General features: G+C 44.1%; 1 protein-coding gene across 3 annotated transcripts in view; it reads left to right on the forward strand.

Annotated features, from left to right (window-relative positions):
• Positions 1–14,719, forward strand: part of LOC105020024 (E3 ubiquitin-protein ligase Midline-1) — a 34,879-nt gene extending 20,160 nt beyond the window's left edge. For all 3 annotated transcript variants that reach the window (XM_020042525.2, XM_010886667.4, XM_010886669.4), the window contains exons 3-10: positions 3,382–3,477; positions 7,032–7,139; positions 8,294–8,442; positions 8,581–8,708; positions 9,078–9,221; positions 11,620–11,781; positions 12,088–12,295; positions 13,044–14,719. In XM_020042525.2, the coding sequence (XP_019898084.2) occupies positions 3,382–3,477; positions 7,032–7,139; positions 8,294–8,442; positions 8,581–8,708; positions 9,078–9,221; positions 11,620–11,781; positions 12,088–12,295; positions 13,044–13,392 (1,344 nt within the window). In that variant the 3' untranslated portion in view covers positions 13,393–14,719. The remainder of the gene's footprint in view (positions 1–3,381; positions 3,478–7,031; positions 7,140–8,293; positions 8,443–8,580; positions 8,709–9,077; positions 9,222–11,619; positions 11,782–12,087; positions 12,296–13,043) is intronic.
• Positions 14,720–15,415: the final 696 nt, after the last annotated feature.

Raw genomic sequence — 15,415 nt, forward strand, 5'->3', positions numbered from 1 at the left:
TTGAATGGGGCTGGTAATACTGTAATAGCTGCACCTCACCCTCTGGCACGGTATACTCCCAGATCTTCTCAAGTGTATTTATTTGGGATTGGGTCTTTGCGTGTGTTTTCGGGGTCTCCTGAAGTGTGATGTTAAAATGATTGTTTTAGGTGTTATCGTTGGCTTTCTTCTGAACTGTTCGGGAAAAAAATCCTGGACACGTATTTTCACCGTCAGTTAACGAGAAGAAAAACAAAGTAGATCAGAGGGAAAAAAGCAAATAAACACATTTTTGAAAAGAGAGAAATTGTATTTTACTGCGAATAAATATTTAATGTTATTTAATTACATAAAATGCAAATCCATGGCATTAGAAGCATGACTGGACCACAGACAAGGTTTTGAGTGAAATCTGTACTTATTATCCTTCACTACTGGCCCTTTACCCATCTGGTAAACCCCATGTACTCTCATTTAGCACGCAACTCTCTTCTGACGAATCTTGCATGTTGGAGTTTCACTGACTCAGACGTGTCTTGGGGGCAGATCTGCCCTAATGGAAATTATTGTGATTGGTTGACGCTGCACAAGCAAATTGAGGCTGGAATGAATAAAGTAAGTAAAATTAAAAATATTGGACCATCAAAAAACCTGGCGTCAGACCGAATAGACTAGGGACTAAATAAAACTCTTAAAATACACAGCCTCCAACTTCACCTGTGACATATTAGCATTATTTGGAGTGTATGCATTCATTATTTTAATACATGATGAAGAACTGTACAAATATGTAGTTATTAGATGGCTATTGCTGTATGCGTTTTGGTGATGATGATTTGGGAACTTACAAGTGGTATAGCCCTTTTTTTTATGTGGATTTGAATAACCTCAGCTGAGCCAATCAGACAGTCGGTCCAGCTTATCTGGTTATGGGGTTAGGGTTAATGTTAGGGTTATGGGGTTAGGGTTAAGGTGTTGGGGTTATGGGGTTAGGGTTAAGGGGTTAATGTTATGAGGTTAGAGATAAGAGAGTTGGGGTTGGAGGGCCGTCCATTACCCACTGTTCAGTGAATTGCTTATTATTAATGAAAAAAACATGTGCCACCGGCCTGACAAAACCATTACATTGTGTAGAAATTCGATTTGAGATATATATATATATATATATACACATATATATCAAATCGAATATATATATATTTTTACCAGCCCACCTCAATAAAAGATTGTCTGGCCCTCCGGCATTTAGCCGAATTGCCAGATTTCCAATTCGCCCCTGGCAAATCTCCTCCACTGTAGGTCGGTAATGTCAGATAAACACTACCACAGGCCATGTCAAATGAATGCCCTTCCAGCCAGGAATGATTTCGGTCGTTAGCATTGTTCAAAACATTAAGGATCACAAAACGCATACACATGGAGCTCAAACGGATCTACCAAATTGTGCAGGGAAATTACTGCTCCGTACATCCAGGATTTTCAGTGGTGGAGTTGGCCCTTGGGAAGTGCCAAGGTTATTGTGGCTACACCCTTTCCTCCTGAGAGATAAAATTAGTGTTTTGCATAAACGGACACGGCGAGCAAATGCTTCAAAATAGCCTCCCAGGCCCGTCTGTCTAGATCTTGTGAAAAGCTTTGATCTAACTGTGCTTGAACAAACTTGTACTAGCTAAGCAAACACCCTACCCCACAATTACATAGCTCCCGCCTTGGCCACAACTCCTCACCTCAGTCAACCTCAGTCTCCTCTTTAACCGGCACGTCATCTAAGCAGTGTGTATGAAACCTGACAGTTGCATAAAGCCTTCTAAAGATTTCCATAATCAGAATGGATGATATACGCATCGGCGGCCACAGCAATCGAGTTATTCTGTTACAGAGTCTTGCCTGTTATGACCGTGCAGATGACATTATGGCCTTAGGCATTACAGAAAGGACAACATTATAATTGACTGTTTCTGCAGCAGTTTTTGTTTACAGCAGTGATTCCAAAGATCTGTGGAACATTAAAATGTCAGCTTGCGCTTACTGATTCTCAGTGAAATAGTGCGCGCGGTAAACCTGCAGGTCGTAATTTCTCTTGGTACCGCCGACAGAGCTTTCTAAACAGAAACAATAGGGATCGGGTATCACGTTCACTTTACTGGAATCCAGCCGTCACACTGGCTGGCTGGATGGCTTGCTAAAATGGCCGCATGCGACATTCATAAATCACACTATGGTCTGACCGCAACATGTTGGAATACCACACACGGCTGAGAACTGAATGGACCAACATGGTACGTACTGCAGACTGAACTAGAGCCCGGGATCCCAGTCACACCCAGTGTGTCCAGTCAGCAAGACACGCCTGTACTAGTACTGCCGTTTCCCCGCACGGGTCCGGTTATTTTTAGACCCCGGTGGATGAAGCCGCCGTCCCCCCATGGTCCTCACCATCGTCTTTGTATGTCATCATCGTATTAAGGCCATCCATTAGACTGGAAAGCAGTAGAGAGTGGGGGAGAGAGGCGGCGTGGGGGTGGGTTGGTCAAATCCAGAGGCATTTTTTGGTTCCTGTCCGTTCCTGCTGGTAAGAAGCCCCCCCACCCCCGGCCCTTATTCCCCTGACTGGCTCCTTTTTTTTTTTTTTGCCCAGGCTGTTTACCCATTGGGGAATTCCATGTAATCCTTGCTGAACATCACATCGTGATTTAATATGGTTGGCTGGACAATATCATGATGGAACGTTGAAATAAAAAAGACTGGCGGTTTTTAAATAGAAAGGGACGGGGGAGAAGTGTGTGTGTGTGTCTGTGTGTGTCTGTGTGTGTGTGTGAAGTGGGTAACCGGCAGGGAGAACAGCTTACGTAAAGACACTGTCGATAGGTAGACGGGTTGTCAGAGGAGCTTTTGATGCTTCATTTGCCGGTTGGGTGGGTTCACGCGTGGGTTAGTTCCTCTCGGAGTGGCTCAGACTCCGGCTCTCCCAGTCGCGTCTCTTTAGGCTGTGAGTTCTGGTCGGGGACCGAGTAGTCGGAATGAGGCGTTACCGGGATGAGAGGCAGGGGCAGCGCCCGGAGGTTAGTGTCCAAATCGCCCCAAAAACTGAATGTGACAACTGTGGGTGAGACTTTGGAAGGGAAAAGGCAGGAGGAGAAAGAGGAGTAAGCTTCTCTGTTTTGGCTTTGTCATTTCCCCCGTCTCCACAGCAGCAATGTAGGACCTCTGATATCCTTTTATGAGCTTGGTTTTGTGTTTATTTTCTCTCTAAAGTATGGTAAGTTGCATGTCAGCTTTGTGCAATTCAACCAACATCTTTTTCTGCATGATAAAGAAACACAATAACTGTTGCTTTCTCTTCGTCTCGTCTCGTTTGAGGCATCAGTTCTTCAAGTCTACGTTTTTTTCTTTCTTTTGCAGCAAGCGTTGGATTCCAACCTGAGTCATTTGGTCAAGAGGAACAATGAGTTGGAGAGCTTGATGGGAAAGTTGATCCAAACCTGCCAGCACGTAGAGGTGAGTACTCCATGTCACCGACTGTGCTGTGGGTTAAAAAGGGTGTGCGCTGGTATAGGAATTGCCATCAAAGCGCGGCCCCGTGGCTTATTTTACTTTGTGACTTGGTGTAAATGCATGTAATGAATCCCCAGTTCAATGCTGTGAGAGAACATACTCAAATGATGAAGTTTTTCTGATATGTGTTTTCAATTAAAATACAAAGAATTTGTTTCCTTTGATGTTACAGTTTGTCATGAAGTAATTTAAGATGAGTCTCAATATAAGTTTTGTAATTCTGAGAATTGAACTGAAATGCTACTTTTCAGCATGCTACTATTTTGTTAAACACAATTTTCCAGTGATATTTAGGCTACAGATCACAATATGTTATAAACGTGTCCAATTTAAATGTGTTCTTGTGCACAAAACCCTTATGATCCTCTTGATTGTTTTGTTATCTCTACCGTGACAAGAGGTTAACTATGTTATTGCTTTAATTGTTAAGGTTTTTCTGGATAAAGTATTTTATTCTACATTGACTTTTCCTTGCTCTGTGACAGTTTAAATGTTTAGGCACATGAGAGGAGTCACAACCCATTGATGGAAGCCTGGGCTAGCCGTTCTTCCTTCACCAACCACCTCACATATGAAGAAACATAAATGATTTCTATACTTGATTCCAATAAAATAGATTTCAGTATACTTATTGCCAGGCACCATGAGTACATCTCCACTTTTTATAATTTGATTTAGCCCTTTAAAAGCTATTATACCTTTCAGTTTCAAAATGGACAGGTTTAAATAATGCATCAGATATGGAGAGGAAATAGCTGACCCCCTTTCTGTGGTGGATTTAGGTCAGAAAGGATGTGTACATGGTTCTTAAACACAGTGCCTCCTATTAAATAATTAGCGTGGGCTAACGTTTGTGTGTTTCTTTGTTTGTGTATGTGGAATGTGTGTGTACTGTAGGTGTGTTTGTGTCTGTCTGTGTGTGTGCGGGTGGGTGGTTGTGTGGGTGGATATTCAGCTGCTGCTCAGCGAATCAGCGTAGCAATATCCGTCTGTGTAGAGTTACGTAATGTTGACTGAGCTGCCGAATTATGGTCCAACTGTGAAACAACTGAACTCGAGCTGTAGATTTGAATTTGATTTGCGTGCACGTTAATGTTGACTAAATCGGTGTTAAAGATTAGCGTTGCGGGTCTCTGAGCAGTACGGAGCGGCTAACCAGAGCATTCAGATCTCTTCACTTTCGCCAAATTGGTCAAAAGCGAAGGGTTCTACGCACGACTCCCCATCACGACCAAGCGAAAACACGTTTGAGCAATGTTTGCCGATTTATTGAAATAAAATATGGAAATGTCAGTGTAAGTATGTGAATGCGTCTGGGTAGTTTGCGAAGGCACTGTATGTACACATGCACACTCATAGAATTTAGAAAGACACCCCTTACTTTAATAAACAGGATAAACAGGACACAGGAAGTGCGAGTACTTCTCGAGATGTAACCGATTCTTTTTGTCTTCCGGAGCAAATCTCTTCTACCTTCCTTTAACAGTTTTGGAGCTTTTTTGACGGGCCCCTTCTCCAGAAACACATCTCCCTCGTGTTAAAGAAACGACATGTTCTAGCCAAAGCCTCAACTGTCATGTCTGGCCAGGGACTGAGGCTACAGCCCAAGGGTTGGGGTTAGTCATGTGTTGTCAAGGCCATTACCATGACAACTTGCCAACAGCATGTGTATGTGTGTGCGCGTGTGTATGCATGTGCGTGTGTGTATGCATGTGCGCGTGTGTGCTAGTTAGTAAGCTTGTTTCAGTAATAAGGACAACAGAGAGAGACTGATAAAGAAAGGAGGGAACATTATCTAATTCATTCCAGATTTCAAAATAATTGAAAACAGAGAAATGCAGTTTGCCCTCGCTGAGCATCTACACATCCGTGTTACAGTAGATGGTTCTTTAGACTCATAAAATCCTCTGTAATCAGACTGTAAGGGGAGAGATGGTAGCACTCACCCATAATCTCCTTTAAACCCTGGGAAACTACAGTAACCAAAAAAACAAAAAAAAACACTCACAGCTCAAAGCAGCCCAATTAGTGGCGTTGAAAAGAGGTTGGTGCTCGTTTCTCGAGTCCTTTTCATACAATAAGCAGACTGTTGACACCAGGGAGTGACTGTAGCACACCTCATCAGCCCAGCAGCGCTTAAACAATCCCCGTCTTCACAAGTCCCCTTGCCTGTGTTGGCCCACTGGCACCATGGAGGGATCTGTTTCAAAGGCCTATGGCTAAAGTAGACCTGGGTGCACTTGTATGCAACGATTGAGCGATGCCAATATTACCTCTCAACACCGTTAATCTCATTCTGTTAGATTAAGGCATTAATCCTGGCCTTTGTAAGCAAATAGCAGTACAGGGAGCCCGGCCCGCTGGTGCCAACTGTTGTTATCCCTGGCTTGTGCGCGGTACGCAATATGCTGTGGTCAGAGTTCAGACACAGCAACGCAGGCTCAGGAATTTCTCATCTTCCACAGCTGCTAAGGTTTAATATTGTTTTATTTGTGTTTGGGTTATCCAATGCAAAGGAAAACTGACAACCCCGATCAGCTTTAAAAGGTAGTGTGAGCTATTTAACGTGTGCAGATGCAGAGAGCAAACAGCATGGTTGGTCAATTTCCATAACAACCACAGGCCTTGACGATCTCCTCTGCTTTGGCCAACAATGTGTACAGAGAGGCTGTTTTCAGTGCTTAGCCAAGGTCTGAGTTTTAATAAGGTCCCCGGGTTGGGGTGTTCACGTGAAGATGGTAAACAAAAACCCTCCTCAGAGACGGTAAGTTGTTTGGAGACGCAGCTCAGCCCCGTCGTGATGATTTTCATGAATGGAAGGAAATTGTTGTCCTTTAGCTTTCCATTGGTAATGTGGCCTGACTCAGATGTCATTAAAAGTGAGTGGGCATTCACCTTGGATACGGGCGATGCTTTCTGCAATGCCAGGAGATTTAGACCTGGTGTGGTTTATCCTACTAATGAGAACAAACCACTTGAGACATCATGCTCAAATAATTTGAAAGTAGAACTTGATATATAAGTCAACTATGTTTGTGTGTATCCAATGAATCAATTGTTCATGTAAGGTGCTTCTCACTGAAGAGGCGCTGCCCAGTTTGCATACTGGCTGTGGCCTAAGTGCTGTTCTGGTGACTTATCATTTGATAGCATTCTAACCCATTAGATCCCGGGAACTTTCTAAAGCATTTGTTTTATTTCTTATTAGAGCGAAGACCATGTATCCGATGAACCAAATAATTCCACTACAACAAAAAGACAACAGAAAGCCTGTTTGTGTGGGTGCCCAGTGCCAAACAAACACATAAAAAAATCAAAAACATTGTGATTTAATTTGGAATTGAATTAGCTTAGCGCAATGTGTCCCAGTAAGTAAAAGTGATGTCTTAACGTCTCACATTAGGCCCGCCACTTCATCACTTCATCAGCGCGGTACACTTGAGGCTGAACTTTATCAGGAAGGAGCCCATGTAATTAAGGTGGGTTGTGTTCCGCAGGTCAATGCGTCTCGACAGGAGGGTAAACTGATGGAAGAATGTGACACCCTGATTGATATCATCCAACAAAGGAGACAGATCATTGGGACCAAGATCAAGGAGGGAAAGGTATAGCTCTGTTCACGCGTGCCTGAGAGATCTTTCAGAGTGATCTTGATATCCATCATGCCACACACACACACACACACACACACACACACCTAACAATTCTGCTCAACCTTTGCTGCTATCGAGGCAAATGGTAGCCTGACATACGTGCATCTCGTTAATCCCTGCTCGAGTTTAAGGGGATTTCAGGACCAAATCAAAAGGATAAAGCCGAGCACTCATGTCAACAATTAAGGCAACCCCTAAAATCGGAAGCTCTGGGTGAAAACGCCCTTTTCCTATGTAGAGCTTCTCATTGGTCAAATCAGAGCATATTTTTCTACAATGACGTTTTCCACGTTCAGAGGGGTTTTGAAAGCTGAACTACGCTGAGCTGAAGGCTCAGGCGACTCCACTTATGTTTGATGTCTGCTTTGGGGCTGTTGGAAAGTCTGCCGTCTGTTCACTCCCAGTCTTTTCATTTAAGCTGCAAAGCTAACATTTGAACAAGGTCACAAGGGAAAATGAACCACGCTTGATTAGCAAAATGTCCGACCTACAGGGAATGTCTTAATTATTTTTAACTCACTGACTGAGCTCAAACCGTACTATTCCCAGTCAGAGAGGAAATGGAAAACTTGATTTTCATACCCAATAACTTCACACTTTGTGCTACATTCACCTGCTTCAGTTCCCGGAACTGGAAGATTAATTCCAGCAGCTATCCAGGGTTTTCCAGAACTCATAGGCCAGGTTCTTGCAGTTTCTCTAAAGGGCAAGACTTCCTTCCTTTCGTCCTGAACTCGTGTCAGGATGTGACTCACGGGAAGTACTTTTATCAAGGGCCATGTAGTTTTAGCATTAGCCTTTCCACTGGAAATGAAAACATGCCAAATGGATATCCTTAATATTATTTGGGCCTTGCAGAGGCAATACAGATTTTTTTTTTTATTGAAGGTTGTATCTTTCACCTGAATAAATCATCCTAAATTATCCTTTTTCATTTTCCCAATCACTCTCTGACCCTCTTACAGGGTGAATGGAAAAGTGACAAGCTATAATGTCTAACATGCCGGTTTCAACTTTGACTAAGCTCAGATCCCAAATCTCTACCATCCCTGACGTGGGATTCCATGAATCACCCTTCCTCCTGTGTTTTCCTATGTCCTCGACAGGCTGTCAGGATTAGGAAGCTAGCCCAGCAGATCTCCAACTGTAAACAATGCATCGAAAGGTCCTCTGCCCTCATCACCCAGGCGGACCAGACACTGAAGGAGACCGACCACGCCCGCTTCCTCCAGACGGCCAAGAGCATCACAGAGAGGTGACTAAGGCCAGCATGCAGGGAGTGTTACGCAGGCAGCATAAACACTGGCCCCTCAGACTAGGGCGTGCGCCCTGGTATCCTGCAAAAGTGGAACTGGTGTCAACCAAACCCCCTCGGACGCTGTGTTTGTCTTAGGGTTTCCATGGCGACCGCCTCCTCCCAGGTGCTGATTCCAGAGATCAACCTGACTGACACGTTTGACACGTTTGCCCTGGACTTTACCAAGGAGAAGAAGCTGCTGGAGAGTCTGGACTACCTCACAGGTGTGTGTGGTCTTATCAGCCCTTGTTTCTAATTTCTTAAAGCCGTCACAAACACGCTAACGTCGCGCAAACAGTGCAACCCACCGTATGAATAGATTTTGAAGAGCCTGTGTGAGAGGCTGTTGTTCAGCGTTTGCGACGGCACGGAGCTCAGCTCACGGGTCAGTGTACTAAGTGAATCATCAATGTGTAGTCACCGAGGGAGAGGGAAAAGGGACAAGCAAGAGAGATCGTGATGGCATTCAAGAGGCTGCCGTATTCCGTCCGAGGCAACGCTGTACGCTCACACGGGCAGTCCGCTGTCACGCGAAGCGCGGCGTCACACTTCCCCCATCATTACCCCTTGGTTAATTCCTCGTCTGTTTCCAGCGCCCAGCCCTCCGGGTATCAGGGAGGAGCTCTGCACAGCGTCGTATGACACCATCACAGTGCACTGGACCTCGGACGACGAGTTCAGCGTGCTCTCCTACGAGCTGCAGTACGCCATCTTCACCGGGCAAGCGAACATTGTCAGTAAGTATCTGAGTGGATAGAGACATCCTCACGCACACCAGAAACACCCCCCCCCCCCCCCCCGAGCTCACCACTATGTCTTCATAGGTCAAGCCCGTGTTGCCGGCACGTGTGCGGCCGTTTTTCTGGAATCACCTCAGGTGCACCAGAAACACGTCCAAAGTATGATATCTGCACATGGCCGGACAAGGCTTGTAAGGGCACAGCCTAGCTGAGGCTCTCATTAGTCCCTCCATCTTTGAGGCCGGTGATAACGTCGTTTTTCTCCGCCAAAGCAATCCCCTGCGATAAATCCGGTGTAAAGCCAAAACCGAATCATGCGTTTCTTCACGATGAGCCTGTCGACTAGGGCTTACGGGGTGAGCTCAAATCTCGGGATCTCAGTTTGAGTTATCGCAGAGTCAACGGGGACAGGGCAGAAATGAAGAGAGGGAGTTCAAGAGGGAGGAAGGGAGACAAGCTGACTGGGAGCAGATTACAGTCATAACACGAATCAGTGCTCAGAGTCCTCCTCCCCCATGGATCAGAGTGCACTTTGTACATTACCCGCATACTTCACTGGGCAAGCCGTACGAAATGAGGTAAAGGCATGGGAAATATAGGCCCTCAGATACAGAGAACAGTGGGACAACTACGGTTTGATGAAAACCGATAACGAGCAAACACGGTTATAGTGTATTCAAATTAAATTCAAGTCACATCCGTTCAATTAAGAAACAGTGTATTTCCTAAGAGGGAAATCTTTGTGCATAAATGCCCAAGAAATGAGAATGCCGCTATCGCTATTGTGACCTACTCGCCACTTCAAAAACATCAAGCAGCATTTTAGCAAGAATAAAAGTGAACTGTTGCTTTTTAATTGAGATACTGTCATAGGTATGCAGATCATTTGGAAAACTTCTAGCAAAGTAGATCATTTTGAAAAAAAATGGTCTCCAATGGACCAATCTGAACTTTCAGGCGATTTTTAAGATCTAGAAATGTTGTTGCAGGTACTCAGACCCAGACACCTTACGGAGAAGAAACAAAACATCTGTGATTCATGCGTTGTGATTCTGTGATTGGCCGACAAAGTATTGCTCTCTAGTACCTGTGAAATGGATTGGCTATTCATTGATATGCTGGGGCTGAGTAAGTTGCCTCGCCTTGACGTAAAAGGACAAATGTAGTTTGATTTGACTTAGCCTGACCATAGGGATGCCTCTAGGCATCTTTACGCATATGTTCTCGGTTCTCCCCAATCAGAGGCAGCGGCACCTTGTCGTCTCTGATAGGGTATCCTATATAAGTTGCTCTTGTTTTTCTTTAGTTGTTCGGTCATTGTTTGCGCTGTTGCATCAGTTTATGGTGTGCCACGCCTTTTGTAGTTTTCTGTCTGTCTGTCTGTTTGTTTGTTTTTTAAAGAGGAACATTAAAAGGATGTACTTCAGCTCTGTGACTTGTGTCCTGCCTACCCAACACAGTGACACTTAGTCAAGACGTCAGGAATCCAGTGGGAAAAAATGCAAGCCTCTAGCACGTACAGTTCAAAAAACAAATACCCCAAAACGATTTTCTTTTTCGCACTTATGTATTTTTTAGAGCAAAAAGCTTTCATAATAAAAACTAATGTTAATGTTTATTTCTAACTAAACGATTTAACTGATTGACAGTTATCTAAGTTAACTTTATGGTGAACAGATTAGCGGTTAACAAAGTCAACAGTAAAGCCCCGTAAAATCCCCAGAGCCAGCACAGGAACGGGTCATGTGTTGGACTGAATGATGATGTCACAATGCTACCTTGCGTTCTGGGCAAATGTGCTCTTTGGAAAATCACTGAGACATTTTGGCGGGAATTTGCTGTGAATGACAAATCACCCCAAAGCCATAATGTTTGAACTATCAAATAGTGTATCCTCCCTCTCTTGGCTTAGATACGAGGTGATAGAATAGATTGAAGAAATGGCCGATAGTGGAATTTGGACTTCTCTTAATCTTCTAGCTCTGGTCTTCTAGGAGTACATTCCTTCCCTCACACAAAGACACTCAAATCCACGCCTCTTTCATCTAACTATTGATAAGACATTGCTAGATGAAGCCTGAGTAAAGTGAAATATGTTGCAAAAATATGGATACAATTACAGTATGGCATGTGTTGATATTCCAAATATCAACATGTCTCTCTGCTGTCTCTGCTGCCGGAAATGAAATGAAAAGATTATTTCCTCATTATCAGACAATTAACCTTGTTTATGTCAAGTGAATTAGCATGATTGCAGTTTACCGGTAACTCAACAGACAAGGCCAAAATGACGCATGCTGTGTACACGCTGTGGGTCGGTTACATTCATTTGTGTTGACCCATGGCGTGCCATTGCCCCGCTGATGCATTGTTCCTCGGCGGGTCTCTTCCCCAGGCCTGTGTAACTCCGCCGACAGCTGGATGATCGTGCCCAACATCAAGCAGAACCACTTCACCGTGCACGGCCTGCAGAGTGGCACCAAGTACATCTTCATTGTCAAAGCCATCAACCAGGCTGGAGCCCGGAGCAGTGAACCAGGGACCCTCAAAACCAACAGTAAGGACTCTGCATTATGACAGAATATGGTGCATTTGCAAGAAGATTTAGGAGATGCAGAGTACCTTTTTCGTCCTCTCCTAATACAGTATGAGTGATAAAACACTTTCAGTACTGGTAAGGGATCACAAGGAAATGCTGCCCAAATATGGATGGCGTATTCTGTATCAGCCGCAGTTTCCCTGTTGGGTCAGGATTTTATGGGAATGTATTCGTAATAGGGACACCATAACGTACGGTTGCTGCCTAACGAAGACGCGTTTGCCACAATGAACCAAGGTGTCTTTCTCCCTTCTCTGTGCCCAGGCCAACCCTTTAAGCTGGACCCCAAGTCCGCCCACAGGAAGCTGAAGGTCTCCCATGACAACCTGACGGTGGAGCGCGACGAGACCACGTCGAAGAAGGGACACGGCCAGGAGCGATTCGCTAGCCAGAGTAGCTACGGCGTTATCGGCAACGTTTACATTGATAGTGGACGGCACTACTGGGAGGCTTTGATTGGAGGAAGCACATGGTAGGTTTGCTTACCCAATGCCAGGAGAACGGCCACGCATTTCCACTATTAGGAGTGGTTTGGTCGGAAAGCTAGCTAACAAATGTCTTTTCTGTAACCAACACTTGGTACTTGTTCAAGCTAGGGCTGTCACGATATCATATTTTCACTACACAATTATTGTGGCCAAACTAATTCATGGTAATGGTATTATTAACGACATCTATAGAAACTTTGAAGAAGAAAAAAAAAAAAGCTATCAGTCAAACTCATCCTCAACATTATTTATTGTGTTTCTGTCTCTTTTTTTGGCAAATGAATTACACTCAAAATACGAGTATGGGGAGGTGGAGCGAGTCTGTAATCATAACTGTAAAACAATAAAAGCATGCAAAAACCATAATTACACTTAATCGATAGTGAAAAGGCAACCAGATAAACTGATGAACAAAAGATCCACCAGACCTAACAGTTTTTTCCCTAGCGATCTATTGATTTCAATGCCAGAGTATAGGCCCATACTCCTAGTTTAACCACATGTACCATTTGTCTATAGGTGACATGAGTAAGCTATCGAAAAACCGAGAGGTTTTGGAAAAACACAACGTCATATTCTCCTAGTGAATACGGTCTCATCATGTGTATTATTAACATGACGTCAGTATTTCATTTTATAATTACCATGGTTACCGTCAATACCGGTATATCGCGACACCCTTAGTTCAAGCGTTAAAGTGATTCACCGTCTCCCTTTCGCCTGTCCCTACAGGTACGCAGTGGGCATCGCTTACAAGTCGGCCCCCAAACACGAGTGGATCGGTAAAAACTCGGCCTCTTGGGTGTTGTGCCGCTGCAACAACTCCTGGGTGGTGCGTCACAACAGCAAAGAACTGGCCATCGAGCCGTCCCCCCACCTACGCCGCGTGGGAGTCCTGCTGGACTACGACGCCGGCTCGCTCACCTTCTACGACGCCGTGGGCTCTCAGCACCTGCACACTTTTCACGTTTCCTTCGCCCAGCCCGTGTGTCCCGTCTTCAACGTCTGGAACAAGTGTCTGACCGTCCTCACGGGCCTGCCGATCCCCGACCACCTGGAAGGGGCAGAAACCCAGGACTGAGGATCCCCGGAAGCTCTTCCCACCGAGGCAAACCCAAAGCTGGACGGGCCACCTCCATGGTACTTTGGGCCACCATGAACTTGCAATGGCCCGTCTTTAATCTCCCTAGGACACGTGACGCTGTCACCACACAGCTCTTCAGGCACTTTGGATCACCTGTAAATTGCACAGACCTTGATTCAACCACAGACCGCTAACGGATCAAACTACGTTGCTGTACATTTGTTAAGTAGCCTTGCCTAGCTACCACCTCCATGATAATGGAAGCCAATGTAGTCATGAATTGAAATTATTTTACTTTCTGGTGCTTATATCACGGACACAAATAACTTAAGTGTAAGAGACTGAAAAACAAAACAAAAAATTAATGGCAAATAGCTTTTAATAAGTACGTTTTTCCTTGTGTTTGTACACTGCTCATACTTTATTTATGATCTGTTTAGGAGACGTTTATGAATCTAGGGTCCTTATTTTGGTGCAATTCATTGATGTAACTTTTTAGTCTAGAAATATACAAAAAAAAAGTGTGAAAACATTCGTTTGTAAGTTCTACATGTTTTAGAAAAAAAACAACTTCCTGACAGTAACGGAAACCCTCGTGCGTAAGTGTAATGTTGCAATGCTGACATGCAGGGCCACCCATCAAATTGTACTAGTCTTTCATTATGGTCTTGTTTTGCCCGCTTTGTGACGCAATGGGGCATTTGTGGCTCAGCCATGCATGTTTGTTGAAACCTAACCCCTGCAGATCTATTCCAAATCCTGTTTTTATCTTTGAAAATATTTAAATCCTGAGTTAAGCAATTTGCGACACTCCTCAGTAGCCGTCCGGTAACAACCTGAACTTGAAGATAGGGATGACTTCCCCTTGGTTTTTAGGTACAGTGAAGTCACATTATTTAATGTTCAGGACCGGTGGCGGCGGTGTAAAACGCCGTGGTTTGGGGCATTTGACGTCCATAGTGTCACATGACGTGATGTCATCAGGAACGGCCACACAAGCTCAGGCATTCATCGCTAAAGCTAATGCCACCACAAGCCACAGTGGGACACCTTTATGACCTGACCGTGAACTCCCATGTGCTCATCTTCTCTTTGTCTTCTACTCTTTTTAACCCTAGGAAAAATGTACTGTCTTGATACTTTATAGCTCATTTACAGATTTGTTGTCAAAACTGATGGACCCGCTCATTAATAACATAAAGAAATGTTTAATTATTTTGTGTTTTGGGAACCTGTGGACACTTTTAGGGAAAAGGATTGGAATAATTGTGTAGCTTTTGTCAATAATGTCAAAAGTTTAATAAAGAGAGTATATCGTACTGTATCCTACTGTAGGTCTTCGCAGATAGATACCAGCACACAGTTAGTCAGAAACATTTTGTTTGACTTTGTTAGTTTCTGTCAACAGCTTTTATATATATATTTTTGTTTATTTCAAGTCCCTTAATTTCCCACCATAATCCCATGGCATCTGCAGTCTAATATTAGCCTACTAGCTGTTGAATTTATACTGAGGACTTCCTGTAGACAACAAGGCCTCTTCCTGGTCCCCTGGAAGCTTTTGTTTCTGGTTGACTGGGGCAATGGTGTGACCGGGCAATATGGGCCTTACCCATCATTGCCTCAGACAAAACATCAAATACCTGAATATATCTGACTGGAGTCTTTCCTCTCACAACTAACATACATTCAGAACCACAGTCTTGGTGAACCTTATCTGTCGCAGGCAGAACATTTTCAGACTCGGGATGAGGGCCTCAGTGTTTCTACACACGCTTTCCCTGCCCCCATATTCTGGCTCACAAACTTCCTTACCAGATTGTTTTCAGCACAACCAGGGCTACAAGTGGAATGTAACGTGTGTGAGAGTATTCCAGGATTATAAATCCTAAACTGTTGTCTACCGCCATGAACGCAACTGCAGTCAAAGGGGTGATCTATAAGATTTTGACTGTACTAAAATTATTAATGACTAAATGTTTTAAGATAATTTTTCAAATATATTTTTGCCTGAGATATT

The sequence above is a fragment of the Esox lucius genome, chromosome 22 (genome assembly GCF_011004845.1).
Source record: "Esox lucius isolate fEsoLuc1 chromosome 22, fEsoLuc1.pri, whole genome shotgun sequence".
Classification (NCBI taxonomy): Eukaryota; Metazoa; Chordata; class Actinopteri; order Esociformes; family Esocidae; genus Esox; species Esox lucius.